The sequence below is a fragment of the Oncorhynchus keta genome, chromosome 7, assembly GCF_023373465.1.
Source record: "Oncorhynchus keta strain PuntledgeMale-10-30-2019 chromosome 7, Oket_V2, whole genome shotgun sequence".
NCBI classification, from domain to species: Eukaryota; Metazoa; Chordata; class Actinopteri; order Salmoniformes; family Salmonidae; genus Oncorhynchus; species Oncorhynchus keta.
Window position 1 is genome coordinate 33,492,805 of NC_068427.1, and position 15,702 is coordinate 33,508,506.

General features: G+C 43.8%; 2 protein-coding genes and 1 long non-coding RNA gene across 26 annotated transcripts in view; 1 reads left to right on the forward strand and 2 right to left on the reverse strand.

Moving 5' to 3' along the window:
* LOC118385851 (microtubule-associated protein 2-like) overlaps positions 1 to 3,261 on the forward strand; it is a 170,954-nt gene extending 167,693 nt beyond the window's left edge. For 18 of the 23 annotated variants that reach the window (XM_052522665.1, XM_052522666.1, XM_052522664.1 and 15 more), the window contains one exon: positions 7 to 360. In XM_052522665.1, the coding sequence (XP_052378625.1) occupies positions 7 to 231 (225 nt within the window). In that variant the 3' untranslated portion in view covers positions 232 to 360. Of the gene's footprint in view, positions 1 to 6; positions 361 to 1,114 lie in introns of those variants that run through there. The other 5 variants (XM_052522674.1, XM_052522678.1, XM_052522676.1 and 2 more) reach the window with 3 other exon arrangements.
* Positions 8 to 953, reverse strand: LOC127931133 (uncharacterized). Of its 2 annotated transcripts, none has more exons than XR_008139888.1 (3): positions 529 to 953; positions 382 to 455; positions 8 to 345 (listed from the first exon to the last, which is right to left on the reverse strand). It is a non-coding gene; the product is annotated as an uncharacterized LOC127931133 (long non-coding RNA). The 2 variants fall into 2 exon arrangements; XR_008139887.1 differs by having other exon boundaries at positions 382 to 492.
* Positions 3,262 to 3,603: 342 nt separating the features above from the next.
* Positions 3,604 to 13,360, reverse strand: LOC118386326 (myosin light chain 1, skeletal muscle isoform-like). Its single transcript, XM_035773997.2, has 6 exons — positions 13,150 to 13,360; positions 11,323 to 11,350; positions 7,826 to 7,969; positions 6,943 to 7,116; positions 6,622 to 6,699; positions 3,604 to 4,122 (listed from the first exon to the last, which is right to left on the reverse strand). Exons 1-6 carry the CDS (start codon positions 13,273 to 13,275, stop codon positions 4,094 to 4,096), a joined length of 579 nt encoding a protein of 192 aa, XP_035629890.1. The 5' UTR covers positions 13,276 to 13,360; the 3' UTR covers positions 3,604 to 4,093.
* Positions 13,361 to 15,702: the final 2,342 nt, after the last annotated feature.

The window sequence follows — 15,702 nt, forward strand, 5'->3', positions numbered from 1 at the left end:
CTATAGATCGAAAGCCACAAGCTGTTGTTCCGTGATATGGCCAAGGCCCGGGTGGACCACGGGGCGGAGATCATTGTGACCCAGTCTCCGGAAATGGGCATGTCAGGGACTGTGTCCCCCCACCGCGACAGCCACCTGTCCTCCTCTGGCAGCATCAACTTGCTGGAGTCTCCACAGCTAGCCACTCTAGCTGAAGACGTCACCGCCGCCCTGGCCAAGCAGGGCTTGTGAGCGCCTTGACCCCCCCAGCCCAGGCACCAGATCTCTTGACCTTCCCCCTGCCTCCAGTCCACCCCAGCTCCGGACACCTTCCCCCTGCCTCCAGTCCACCCCAGCTCCGGACACCTTCCCCTGCCTCCAGTCCACCCCAGCTCCGGACACCTTCCCCCTGCCTCCAGTCCACCCCAGCTCCGGACACCTTCCCCCTGCCTCCAGTCCACCCCAGCTCCGGACACCTTCCCCCGGCCTCCAGTCCACCCCAGCTCCGGACACCTTCCCCTGCCTCCAGTCCACCCCAGCTCCGGACACCTTCCCCCTGCCTCCAGTCCACCCCAGCTCCGGACACCTTCCCCCTGCCTCCAGTCCACCCCAGCTCCGGACACCTTCCCCCTGCCTCCAGTCCACCCCAGCTCCGGACACCTTCCCCCTGCCTCCAGTCCACCCCAGCTCCGGACACCTTCCCCCGGCCTCCAGTCCTGAACCCCTCAACTTGCCTCAAGTTCAACCTGACCCCAAGCCTTGGACTCCCTCACTTGCTTCTAGTCCAGCCCAAGTTCCCTCATCATGACTCCACCCAGCCTCCAATCTCCCTCCAGTCCACCCCCAGCCTCGGGTATCAAACAGCCCACACAAATCTCTGCCTCAACCCTGCCTCAACTCCACCCTGCCTCAACCTCACTCTGCCTCAACCCCACTCTGCCCCCCGGAAACCTTCTCTGTGCCTCCATCCAGCCTCTATCCTTCCCTGCTACCTGCCATGCGGTCCATCTCAAACACCCTCACCCCACCATGCCTCCCATCCATCCCAGGCCATGGACACCCTCACCCCACCATGCCCCCCATGCATCCCAGGCCATGGACACCCTGACTCCATCCTGCCTTCTGTCTATTCCAGGCCCTGAACACCCTGAACCCACCCTGCCTTCCGTCCATTCCAGGCCCTGAACACCCTGAACCCACCCTGCCGTCCGTCCATTCCAGGCCCTGGACACCCTGAACCAACCCTGCCTCCAGTCCATTACAGGCCCTGAACACCCTGAACCCACCCTGCCTCCAGTCCATTACAGGCCCTGAACACCCTGAACCCATCCTGCCTCCAGTCCATTACAGGCCCTGAACATCGTGAACCCAACCTGTCTCCCGTCCATCCCAGGCCCTGGACACCCTCTTCCCATCTTGCCTTCAGTTCAACCACCCAGGCTCCCTCACCCTGTCCCAGGCCTCCTGTCAACCCCAGCCCAGATGCCCAGACACCTCCCCATCCTGCAGCAGCTTCATACTCACCGCCTGATGGAGCTGCCTACCCCACCCTATGTCAACAAGACAAATTAAGAAAAAACAACAACCCTTATGGAACTAGAGACTATTTAGAAAGTACTTTTGGTCAATTGTTTGTTGATATTTCCATTCCAAGTACTTGTACTTTTTTTCTCCATCTTTTATCTGGTGTATTTTTTTTAATGCTGCGTAAAGATAGATTGATAGTGTCCAAGCACTGACTCAAGATCAGCTGTAGCTCTTTGCACAACATAATCTGGGTATGGGCCAGGTATAGGGTGGGCTGGTCTCTGTTCAGTTCTTAGGAGCAGCCTTTTCTTACACTAAGTAGGAAGCCACGTGGCCATGCCCATACAGTACTCTACCCATGCCAATGCCGCCAGCACGTCTTGTTTTGCTCAGTAAAGTGCATGGACGCCAGACTCAACATTTACCATACATCAAGCATCCTTGCAGCTAGTCCCAGATCCAATATATAATAAATATATAAACAGTATATTGAAAATATGTATAAATATACCAGCTCTTTGTCTTCAACAACATCTCTTCGAAAAACAATTTAAAAAAGTGATTAGTCCTATAAGTATCTTATACCTGAAAAATGGCATTATTTCAATAACTAGATAATGAATGGTATGATGAGCATGTATTGATTCTAGTTACAAAAAGAGGCTATTTTCTAGTTCAAATAAAAGGATTTTAGTAAGTTATTTCCTTAAACGTTGGATAGAAAAATTAACACTTCATGTTTTTGTAGATATTAGTTGACTAGTATGTTATGCTTGTTGAAGTTGACTTCAGACAACTGTGCTGGTATTGCTAAGGAGTACATCTTCCAGGCCTGCAACAGAGTACTAACGGCCCTGCAAATGACTAGCGCCCTGTCCTGGTGGCGTACAGTAGTTGTACATCAAGCTGCCTCCCATTACAGAAACAGGAGATAAGCTCCTGCCCCTATGGGCCGTTCTGGCTCGGACCAGGCTTACTTTAATTGCAGAGAACTAACCAATGCTACTCTCTCTGGGAGCTGTTCTACTAAAAGGCTGCTTAACCAGTCCTAGTTTAGTTTAAGAGGATGCTGCTTTGATTCTCATCTCAAATATCTCAGTTCAAAAGAAACGATGATATAGCTAGGAGCTCACAGAAGCTGTGATCACAATCCATTCACCATGCTAGCAATAGGCATTGGATGGCTGTAAGATATTTTAGTCCATAGTGTTCGATGAACTCCCCAAGGCTCTCAGAGCAGTCTGAGATTGAACTCACGAGGGCTTGCAGTTGTCTGAACCATATTGTAGATGAAGCTATTATTTAAAGATGACATTTACAAAGCAGCTGTGGAACTCTGGACCCTGTGTCCCTACGGTTCACTTCTGGATGCTAGGTTTGTTTTGTGTAAAACATTTAGGGGGGGAAAAGAAAGGGGGAAAATAAATAAAAACTACATTTCATAAAAACAATCTTTAAAAAAAGGAAACTCAACAAGTCATGTTGCATCTGTTTGATAAAGTGTTCCTCTATATTTTTTCTGTCGCTATTTTGTGGTATTTATTCCTCCTTCTTTTAGTATTAATGTTTGCTTCTGTGTTGTTTCTGCACCCCCCTATCCCCTACCCCCTAATCCCTGATCCCCTAACCTCTACCCCAACCTATAGTAACTGTAATTGTAATTAAAAGTAGATGTACGCAGTTTTTCTCCTGTTGATATGATACTGATAACAAAATGCTCTTAACAATTAAAGACAATAAAAACACTGAAAAACACGTCTTGAGTATATCCAAACTTTTTGGAGATTATGGTTACCACCTATAATGTTGTGTGGGGGATCTATACTTAAGGAAAGAGATTCAAGCATGTTTTTAAAATATTTTAATCATTCTTTCAGAGGCAACAAGAATATTAACATTTAGACTGCTGGGCCACCACCAGTGTTTGTCTGTTTTAACTTCTCCCCTATAGCTACACTAAGGATGAGTCCCAAATGGCACCCTATTGGGCTCTAGTCAAAACTAGTGCACTATATAGGGATTAGAGTGCCATTTGGGACACAGTCTCACTCTTGGCACTCTCCCGCAGAGCAAAGAATAAGAGCCGCGACACCGGGAGGTTTTTGAAAAGTTTATTTTGTGAAATAGCGGAGGAGAAAAATTAATTAAGACATAGGGGAGAGTGAGTTTTGATGGCCAGTCTAGAGCAAAGCCAGTCACCTCTACTGGCCCAATCCAGGCAGCAAGTAGGGGATGGAATGGGTAGCCCCTCCCTACCCCCTTTCCTTCACCGACCCACGGTGGAGAGGGATACCCCGCCAAGATGGCGGGGGACAAGACAACAAGAGCATCTGCTGTTTGGTGGTTGAAAAGAAAGGACAGCTTCTAATGGAGGAGAATAGAGAGTAGAGAGTCGAAGGTCGGAGTCAGACCAAGAAAAATAATGAAAAAAAAAGTAACGGTTTAGAAATGACATCTCATAGTCCTTTATCCCCCTGTCTGTTCCTCAGGTGGTTGTTGACTAACAGTGGGGACTGGATGTCCTGACACCATTGGGTCTGCAGATAACACGTTAGCTTCCTCGTTAGCCACTGCAGCCGGAGGATCCTTAAATAGACATGATGTGCTTGACAAAGGCTGTAGGGGTGAGGGGGAGGGAGGAGTGAGGGGAGGTGGAGGGGTGTGGAAGGAGAGTGAGGGAGGTGTGAGGGGAGGTAGAGGGAGGATGAGGTAGGGGAGAGGAAGGGAGGGAGGGAGAGGAGAGGAAGGGAGGGAGGGGTGAGGAGGAGGTAGGAAGAGGGTCACAGGGGAATTAAAAAGGAGAGAAAGAGGAGTGAGCTAGTGAAGCATTTGATCTAAATTAAAAACAAAAACATCATACAAATCTAGACCTACCGTATAATCTGAAATGTGGCTCTTATGTATGTGCAATATATCATAAGACCTGTATGATGTAAGACAATCTTTGCTTCTCAAATTGGACCCTCGTCCCTATGGGCCCGATTGAGACGTAGGACATATACGCCTTTCCTACCCACTTCTCAGTAGTTGGTATTCACTCTACAGGTGTGTCTACCTTGAGCATACTGAATAACTGATGTATTTGTGGAATTTACATTCAATAGGGCTTACAGTACATGTATCTTAAGCCATCCCTTTAATTACGGTGTCCCTTTAATTCCAATTTTGTCGACAGATTGAAGGGAATAAATAAATTGAGAGAACTGGTTCAGAATATAGGGATCAATGAAATAAATCCATCTAAATATATGCATATATGTCTCTGTTTCAGCACCAACTGGTAGATTTATTTTTAAAAAAAACTCCAATCTTGTCAATTATTTAGGCACATTTTAGAGTTAGGAAAGTATGTGTGAATCATACATGCACAAAAGTGGCACAGTGGTCTAAGGCACTGCATCTCAGTGCTAGAGGGCGTCACTACAGACCCTAGTTCAATTCAAGGCTGTATCACAACCGGCCATGACTGGGAGTCCCATAGGGCAGCGCACAATTGGCCCAGCGTCATCCGGGTTAGGGTTTGGTCGGGGTAGGCCATCATTGTAATTATTAAATTGTTCTTAACTGAGTTAGATAAAGTAGTTAAATAAAGGTTAAAAAAAAGAAAAAAAAGACAGTGATTTGATTCATCCAGAAAGTTCAATCCATGAAATATTGGAAGGAGAGAAAAGTATACAATAGCAGTTGAACAGTAGTCCTATAAATCTCCCCTAATAATCCTCAGTGATCATGTGATGAACTGTGTGCCAGGCTCCAGGTTTCAACTGCTACCTACGGTCTGCGTTCCATAATGATTCAAATATGATACATGTCCCAAGTTATTGCAGGACTTGTAATAAGTTAGCCTGATATGATCCACTATAAGTGGCAACCCGTCATTCAGGGCAGGTGGGGCTCTGTTGTAATTCTTTTTTTTCCATCATATTTGAAATAACTTGTAGGAAATACAGTTCATGACACTGTCATGAAGCATTATGACCATCTAAATCATATAAGGCAGATAGGCCTGTCATGTTCATGCCCTTATATTAATCACCAGTCAACAATACGGTGTCAGCAACAGAGCACTGGGGTAGGTGCATGACTGACATCAATGTGTGCGTCGCAATTACAAAGAAAATGTAATATGGTCAACAAAGAAAGTAAAAAATACAACATAGCCTACATGTGAACAGTATGTTTATGGTGTAATGGAATGTTTTTCCTTGTATGGTAGGTCATGTGGGATTTCATACTCTTATGTAGGTGCCATAACCAGTCCTAAAATAATGCAATATATGTGTGTACATATATGTGTCATGACAGTGTTATGACCATATTATAACAGGTTATGACACGTTATGTCAGCCGTTCTGACATCTTATGACATGGTTATGACCATATTATAACAGGTTATGACACGTTATGTCAGCCGTTCTGACATCTTATGACATGGTTATGACCATATTATAACAGGTTATGTCACGTTATGTCAGCCGTTATGACATCTTATGACATGGTTATGACCATATTATAACAGGTTATGACACGTTATGTCAGCCGTTATGACATCTTATGACATGGTTATGACCATGTCATTCATAACGTGTTATGACGCTGGGTGTCAAGTAAATTGTTACCAAGCATTTTACATTCTATGCTGTTCCATTTATTTGAACCGTTTCTCGACCTTATTCATCGCGTGTGAAGGTGGTGGAATTATGAGGGAATTAAGTCAAGGTCAGAATATGACTGTATTCGCCACACTGTCATTTCTTTCATCTCCACCCCAAATGAACAGCGGGCGAATAGCATGCTATTCTCATACTGAAATTCAAGGTCAGAATATGCATAGAGAGATAAGTGCATAAAAATGTGATTTAATTTTTTTACTTTTTATCAACAATCTGCTTGATAAAAAGTTAAAACTTAATTAGAGTTTAGTCAACTGAGCAATACATAAATAGTCACCTACTTTTAAAATGCACATTGTTGAAGACAAGTTTCAAATCAAATCACGCTGACAGATTATAATGAGGTTAATGGCAATATTTGCACTTTGCATATTGCCTTAGCACTACGAAAATGGGTACCATTTGGGACGTGACCTAAGACTTAGAAGAGTTGAAGGCTTACCTTCAAAGTTGATACTGCCGTTCTCGTCCTCCTGTCCCTGCATGAGGGCATCAATCTCAGCCTCGGTCATCTTCTCACCTAGAGGGAGGGAGAGGTGAGAGAGGCCAGGTCATCAGTTGGTCTGGTGTCAAACACACACACACACACGCGCGCGCGCACGCACGCACGCACGCACGCACGCACGCACGCACGCACGCACGCACGCACACACACACACACACACACACACACACACACACACACACACACACACACACACACACACACACACACACACACACACACACGTCATGTTACAACTAAGCCTGGGCGGCCACTTACCCAGTGTTCCAAGGACAATACGCAGCTCAGCCCCCATCACGGTGCCATTGCCCTCCTTGTCAAAGACGCGCAGACCTTCAACGTAGTCATCGAAGGTTCCCTTGTTTGGGTCATTGACGATGTGCTGGAGCATGGGGAGGAAGGCCTCGAACTCTAATCTCTTGCCGGCCATGTCTGTGGGCAGCCAGAGTGAGAGGAAATGCATTAGAAGTATACAGTATGCTCCGAGGTGAAATTTCCCCTAGGCACAGATCTATGATCAGCTTTTCCCTCTCCTAATCCTAACCTTAACCATTAGTCGGGAATATGCTAAATTGACTCCAGATCAGTGTGTATGGGGCAACTTCACCCTGGCCCTTACCATACAGTACACTACTCCTAATAATAAATAATAATACTAGCTCCTGTACACACAGATTTACCATTGAAAATGCCCGTGTGTGTGTGTGTCAAAATATAACTACATACAATGCATTTGTAGACACATACATAGTGAAATAACAGAAAAACACAATGTCAGGCTTTGTAACCCAAAATACTTCAAAGGCCTCTTGCAGCAACTCAGCTACACCACCAATGGAGGGATATGTCCATCATGACAGGTGCTGAATTGTTACAATGTAGTATAAAAGGGAGCAGACAAATGCCAAGGTGTGGTCACTTATGTGTAAATGTCCTCCCCCCTAGTGTGTTATATTAGGACAAATTCAACTATGAAGGACTGAGGGTCTAAAGTGGAGAGAATAGTGTACACAGAGTCAGTATTAAGGAACGTGTGTGTGTGTGTGTGTGTGTACTGTTTCCATGTGTTTGTGTGTGTGCCTGTGCTTGTGTGTCCTTGTATCACTTTGCGCATGTGTGTGTGCGTGTGTGTGTGCCTTACCCTCATCGGAAGGGTTGCCCAGGACTTTGCGCACCTCCTTGTTGGTGGGGTTCTGTCCCAGGGCGCGCATGATATCAGCGACCTGGTTGTAAGCCACCTTTGCGTCACCCACCCTGTCGAAGAGACCGAAAGCCTCCTTGTAGTCTGTGGTGAGGTGAGGTGAGAGGAGAGAGAGAGAGAGAGAGAGAGAGAGAGAGAGAGAGAGAGAGAGAGAGAGAGAGAGAGAGAGAGAGAGAGAGAGAGAGAGAGAGAGGAAGAGAGAGGGATGAGAGAGAGGAAGTGTTTTATTACCCTCAGAATGCCTGGGCTAGTGGCCAACAGAAGCTATGATAACATACCAAGAGATCTATGAAATGAACATGCACACCACTTTGGTGGTTTTTTGTTGCTGCAGGGATTATTGTGAATATCTCAATTGAATGATGAGAGCTTCGCCCTATCCATTATAATTTTGTAACTTGAAGTAGAATTACCATCTGTTTATATATATATATATATATACATATTTTACCTTTAATTGTCCGCACTGCAAATTCTCCAGTGTTAAAAATACACAAAATAATTAACACAGAGTGTTTAATCAACATTGAAAGTGTTGAGTCTGTGGACCCATATAAAGGAAAGGAAAGATACCTAGTCAGTTGTACAACTGAATGCATTCAACTGAAATGTGTCTTCCACACTTAACCCAGCATATAGACACTGGAACAGTGTTAAACTTAAAGGGACATTTCTACATTGTTCAACTTCATATTCATCATTTTCCGTACCACCCCAACGTGTGAAAATGGTGTGTTTTCTATGTTATGTAGTAATAAAAATAGAGGAAGATAAGTGTTTCCAATGACATCATCAACTAATTAGTAGGCTGGTTAAAATCACATGATGCACACCAATGATGTCACTGGAAACACTTACACTATCTTCCTCTTATCTTTTGTATTACAAAACATAGAAATGTGCAATTTTCACATATGTTGATGTTGAGGAGGTGCTGGAGATGATGAATATGAAGTTTCTTAAAACAGTACCATATCTATTTCATGAGGGTTGCACGTATTTCATGGGTTGAATTTACAAAAGTGCTTGTTCTTCACTGGTTAATCTTTTTGGGGGGGGGCAACAGGTCACAAATCTTGCTGCTGTGATGCACACTGTGGTACTCTACCCAAAAGATATGGGAGTTCATCAACATCAAAAATTGAATTTGTTTTCGAATTCTTTGTGGATCTGTGTAATCTGAGGGAAATATGTGTCTCTAATATGGTCATACATTTGGCAGGAGCTTAAGAAGTGCAGCTCAGTTTTCACCTCATTCTGCGGGCAGTGTGCATGTAGCCTGTCTTCTCTTGGATGCCAGGTCTGCCTATGGCGGCACCTCTCAATAGCAAGGCTATGCTCACTGAGTCTGGACCAAGTCAAAGCTTTCCTTAACTTTGGGTCAGTCACTATGGTCAGGTATTCTGCCACTGTGTACTCTCTGGCACAGAAGACCCTTTTTGCCTTGTCTATCTGATCGTTAACAGCTTTGCAGAAGTTACCTGTGGCCCCGATGTTAAGGCCAAGGTATGTATAGTTTTTGGGATTCAAGTATTTTTAGCCAGATCCTAATTGCTATGTCGAATGTTATGTTCCTTTTGATGGTGTAGAAGACCCTTCTTGCCTTGTCTATCAGATCGTTCACAGCTTTGTGGAAGTTACCTGTGGCGCCGATGTTAAGGCAAATGTATGTATAGTTTTTTGTGTGCTTTAGGGAAACGGTATCTAGATGGAATTTGTATTTGTGGTCTTGGCAACTGGGCCTTTTTTGGAACACCATTATTTTTGTTTTACTGAGATTTACTGTCAGGGACCAGGTCTGACACCATCTGTGCAGAAGATATAGGTGCTGCTGTAGGCCCTCCTTGGTTGGGGACAGAAGCACCAGATCAACAGAAAACAGTAGACATTTGACTTCAGATTCTAGTAGGGTGAGGCCGGGTGCTGCAGACTGTTCTAGTGCCCTCGCCAATTCTCTCTCTCTCTCTCTCTCTCTCTCCCTCTCTCGCCGACCAGGAGCCGACTTGGAATCGATACTGAAGAGAGAATATGAGCTCCGCTCCTTTAGAAGGCAATGCTGTGAGTGGACTGACATGAATAAACCAAGAGAATGTTGACCGCGGCTTAAACAACTCCCGGCTGGCACGATGACTGTGCGGCCTACTGCTTGCTCGTAATGAGCTAGACTTTATCAAAGGGTGACAATATAAGATATGGAATGCGTTTAATTGTTTGACATTTAGAATGTCTACAAGAATAGAGTTAAAAATGGGATTCCTATGTGTGTTATTAGGCCTACGGATAAAGATGTTTTAGATGTTCCATATTCCCCAACAACTTTAAAGACCTTTGCCACTTATCTGTCCACATGATGTTGTCAATCAGTGAATGTGTTCAAGGAATACTATGTAATACTAGCATATCATCCCCTACTATCGGTTCACTTTGACAGCAGCGAATTAGACTTCATGTTATAACATTATGACTCATTGTGATAGATTGGAACATTTTATAACAGGTCAAGTGGTGTCCTAATCTGTGGTCCAGACATATTTTCGATTTAATTGAATAGTTTTCTTGTTTGTTCATATAAACTTGCTAATGTATAATTATTTTTGATCAGTGTTCATTTAGCCATTATGCTTTTGCATTAAGGTTCATAAGGAGGGGTCAACCATGTCCAAAGAACCTTAGAGGCTGACCACTGTAATTTTGGAAAATGTATTGAAAATGGCTTCAGGTGCATGTAATTTGAGAATGTTCACCTCTATAGGAAATATTACATTGTAAATGCACTCCAGAGGTTGTTTAATGTCACAAGTTATTTGGTTTAGTCAGATCAGAAGTAAGACTAGCTGAAATAGTGCTATTGCATTTTTTCACCCATCTTTGAATTTGTTATCTTTGTAAACACTACTTAGTCCGGGTTTAGTAATAGTAGGCTAACATTGAGATATAAATCGGAGTGGCAGCTAATCCATGTTTTAAAAGGACCTAGAGTGGATTTATTTTAGTGTTGTTTTATTAGGAGTCAGAGGTGCAGTACTACTATAAATTGTTCAAATACTTTAAATGTTTGCTCTAGCCTGCCTGGGGTGCCAGGTGAGCAAGGTTTTCAGATTTCAGTTCTGCAATTATTCTATTGGTCCATTAAACCAGGCAAGCTCAATCCAGCTCAGATAAAGTATTTGAAATGATTTAAAATAGTATTTGAACACAGGTCTGCGAAGGTGCAGTGATAATGATCTGTTTTACAGTGTTGTTACTGATTACGTTTTGATAGTGAGATCTGATATCTATTATTATTATAATTTTTTACAGGACACAGATTTAGCCTAGTCTTGGCCTAAGCAACACTTTCAACTGAGAATCTCCATTGATCATGGTTTTTAGACTGGGACTAGGCTTAATCTGTGTCCGAGAAACTGGCCTTTAGTAATTTGGTTTGGTGAACTTACCCTCCTGCTGGTCGGGAGTGAACTCCACCTATAGAGGGCAGCAAAGAACAACAGTCAGAACATTGAAAGAAAGTGGGGCCCACTTTCAAACATTTACAGCCAATGAAGTAATTCCATTTAGGCACAATTTTACCGTAGCCCCTGTCTGCTATCAGATCTGAGACCTTCTATGGATATAAACCCTGCTGTTACACTGTCTAGGGGAATTGTTGAGTAGCCTCGACTACAGCCTTTCTATTTCACCCCAGAACAGTTTCTCTCCTAAGCCTGATTCTGGAATGAGAGTCTTGGTACCACAAGACTACCGTGTAGTAGGCTACCTCCACCTAGACCACTTCCATGCCCAGATAATGACTTGCAGGGTGTTTGGGACGACTCCTTACTATTTTACAGTCCATCTCAAACACTAATGAATCGGAGTGCCATAAGAAGGGGATGAGGTTTTGGGAGCAATAGTCTTGCAGTTTTACTGTAGGTCTCATACTACCTAAACTGTAAGGACGTGGACTGTTGGGGTAGGCCTGGGCCATACACAAGAGGCTCACTACCTAAACTGTAAGGACGTGGACTGTTGGGGTAGGCCTGGGCCATACACAAGAGGCTCACTACCTTAAGAGCAAACAGGTACAACTTTTAAGTGATTATGTAGCTGTGGATTTTCTCCAGACTCCTCACAGTGTAGAGCAAATTAGACAGTCAGTTTGCAAATGAGAACGTGAAGAAGGTAGATATAGCCTAATAAGCATATATCTCTTTTTATTATGTATAATGGACCAATACTGGTTGTATTGTAGCCTACTTTATCATTTGGATCTTTATTTTGACAGTTGGATTCAAAATGGGGCATATACAACAAAACCACCACATCAGATAAGCAAGAAAAAAAGAAAAAAGGTAAAACGTTTTTCTCCCATCACCTCATCAATCACGGAAGAAACACGACCCCCTATCAATCCTCGAGACAAAATTAGCTCCACAGCTATACTCTTACGATGGCACTCGATCTTGGAGGTCCATCTTTAGATACTTTAACATGTCCACATTTGGTGACAAGTTCCATTGCAGTTTCACCTTGTCACAAACTCCTTCAGCCTATCAAGGAAGCCGATGGACATATGGGGCGTGGTTTAGTTGAGCGAGCAGCGTCTCTCCGGAGCTATCCGAGGTGCTGATGTTTTGACACTTTCAATTCTGCTTCAGAACTAGGTACGTGGGTCCAAGCGTGCTCTTGCCATTTCGCTATCGCTTGTCAATAGGCTACAGTATGGAAAATACATGACAAAATAATCCCAACCTAATTTTTTATCCAAATACAACACCACTTTCAGTAAAGCTATTCCAGATCTGTGGTAACCCCATAAATTGAAATAGGTACCCTAGGGCTACTCATCAAACATAATAAGTAGCCTAACAGTTGCCTATGATATCCAAACCGCACACAAATAGATAGGCAGTCTTTCACATTTAAACTGAATAGTTTCACATTCTCGTATACATGTGCAGCCTAGGCCTATATGATTGTGGCATCAGCATGTATCGAGAATGACCCTTCACTGACAACCATTCCCTAACTTGTACCTAACTTCAGCAAAACACACTGCAATAAACCAACCAGGCCAAATACCACGGAACATATACAACGGAAAAACTAAAGGACCATAGCAAATAATAAAGCTTTGTAGCCTAACTATTTACATTATGTTGTGACTCAGGAAATAATCATTCAAACTTTTATTTTGCAGACAGACAAAGAAGCCAGGCTAGAGGGATAGAGGGAGTGTGCAGGGCAAAGGCTAGAGGAGGTAGGGAAATACAGAACATAGTTACCTTGACTGTGGACAAGTCGAGTGCAGGGGGGGCGGCCACCACCTCAGGCTCGGGTGCGGGTGCAGCTGCCTTTGCCGGTTCGGCTTTCTTGGCGGGTGCCGCCTTAGCGTCCTTCTTGGGTGCCATTTTAGCAGATAGTAAATGAGTTAGCTACTTTACCGGTAATACAGGCAGACAGTTCCCGCGTAAGCTTGGAGGAGACTCAGAGCATCAAGGGTGGGTCTGGGCGTATATATATGATCATATTTTACACAGCACCCTCGTCAATGTAGCTCAAGGGACCGGATTGGACAGCGCCAGGAGACGGGTGGGGGGTTGTTCTATACATGGAATATAGGGACTCCCCATCTAAGTCGCGGTCGGGCTGATCGTCAGAAGATGTTCATTTAATACAGCGCAAGCTGTGTAACAAAATAAATGGGAAACGGTGATTGAGGTCGTCCGGGGTCACCCGGTAGCCTAACGGGCAGCCGCCCGGTAACAGTAGCCTGATTTATATCACTGTTTTTTTTTCGGCTGAGCCAAGGAATGCGTCAGTCTTCTGTGATTGTGATGACACAACATCGCGCATAATCTTTCCCATTTCTCTCGGTATGAAGAAGTTTATTTATGGGGCTATCAGTAAGATAGTTCAGTTTTCAATATTCAGAAATTGTAGCCAAAGCGTTCTATTCTTCTAGTGAAATGGGGGGTTGCAGTGATATATAAAAGGATAAAATATAACAAGTAGAGAATAGCAGATCTTGGAAATACGATGGCTTCAAATTTGGTCTATTTATGATGTCGATGCCCTCGATCTGTTATGACTCCTAGTGTAGCCTAGGCCAGGCTACTTTCATCACTTTGGACAAAATGTAAAACCGGAATATGTATGCCTACTTGCTCTCTCTCTAGATGGGATACAGCTTGTTTTTTTCATTTTTTCCTTCATTTTAGCCAACCCTAACCCTTTCATAACCTTTACCTAATTATTCTAACCTGCTATGTTAATTATTCCAACCTGCTATGTTAATTATCCTAACCTGCTGCATAAATTCAACTAAACCTGCTTCAAAAAGTCAATTTGGACAAAAGCCCTCTCGCCCTCACAGAAACACCGTCTTATACTGTATCTCTCTATGATGGACAGTGAAATCATATTTTCACTGTCGTTATCAATGGGTTATTTAAATGATCATGTGAAGGCGTTCACTCTACTTGGTAGAAATCACTTGAAGATCCTTTTCTGTAGCTCAGTTGGTAGAGCATGGCGCTTGTAACGCCAGGGTAGTGGGTTCGATCCCTGGGACCACCCATACGTAGAATGTATGCACACATGACTGTAAGTCGCTTTGGATAAAAAGCGTCTGCTAAATGGCATATATTATTATATTATATTATTTAAAGGAACTGTTTCTATTTGTAGTAGGCCTAATGACAGTGGCATGACACTTCCTGCTGCTGACCCGAGGGGATGAGGGGGTAATGGGGGAGTGGGTTACACAAGTAAGCTACCAGTATGTGCAAATTTAGATTTCAGACAGTTATGGTAGTATGTTTGTATGGACTTCATAAAAGGTATCCTTTATCCTTATCATAGACTATTTGTTCATCTTTGAACACCACACACACACACACACACACACACAGTACCGGTTCCAGACATAAGCGACATAAGCAGTTTTTTGGGGGGGACTCAGTCGGGTCTCAAATTACTATTGAGAGTAAGAATAGTAGAATACACCAGGTGCAATTTTGAAATGTGATTGTGCATCAGCAGTTTTCCTCTTGTTATGTCAGTCAATGACAGACACTCAATTAGCCATGTCAGCAAAATGTTTTAGATTGGTAGTTAGTCTGGTCAGCTATCCAGGCACTCAGATAGGGCTCTACCTGCCCTTTTGCCCTTCCAGTCTCCAAAGTGCCCTTTTAGGTAGTGGTATAATTTCTCCCAAAATGTATATTTTTTGTGTACATTTTTTGTCATTGTTGTTCGGAACCCACCGCTCGCAAGTCGTTGTCAAGTTCGCCACCCCTCACCCTGTCCGTTGGTTGTGCCTGTTGATCTGCCCTGTAAGCTCACATGGGGGGGGTCCATTCTTACGGCCCCCAAAAGGATAACGCCAGCCCTGCACACAGTAGATTCAAAACAAATAGTCATAGTTTCTGATTCATGAAAACATCCCTCTAATTCATCCCAATATCATCTCTGTACTGTATCTCTTCTCATTCAGATTGAATAATACATTTTTCTGACACTGTCTTATTGCACTGAAAGAGGTTTCATCAACACATTTTAACTGGCTGTGAATGGAGTGATGATCCGCCTCACTGGTCTGTGCTCTGGTGTTAAAAGTTAGGAGAAAGGACAGGGGTAGTAATCTTGAAACTCAGAACCAAGACTAGGGATGCATCCCAAATGGCACTTCTATATAGTGCACTGCTTTGGACCAGGGCCATAGTCACCCAAGACTAGAGCACAGGATGAGTGGCCAGCTCCCTTTGAATGACCCCACATGGGGTGGCGAGGCCAAGGTGGGGGGTCAGAGTGAGTGACCAACATAGAGAATGATA

Coding starts and splice junctions, on each gene's coding strand:
- LOC118386326 (XM_035773997.2), bottom strand. CDS start 13,275: ATGGCACCCAAGAAGGACGCTAAGGCGGCACCCGCCAAGAAAGCCGAA. Junction 7,970..11,322: donor CACTCCCGACCAGCAGGAGG/GTAAGTTCACCA, acceptor ACCTCACCACAG/ACTACAAGGAGGCTTTCGGT. Junction 6,700..6,942: donor TATTGTCCTTGGAACACTGG/GTAAGTGGCCGC, acceptor CCCTCCCTCTAG/GTGAGAAGATGACCGAGGCT.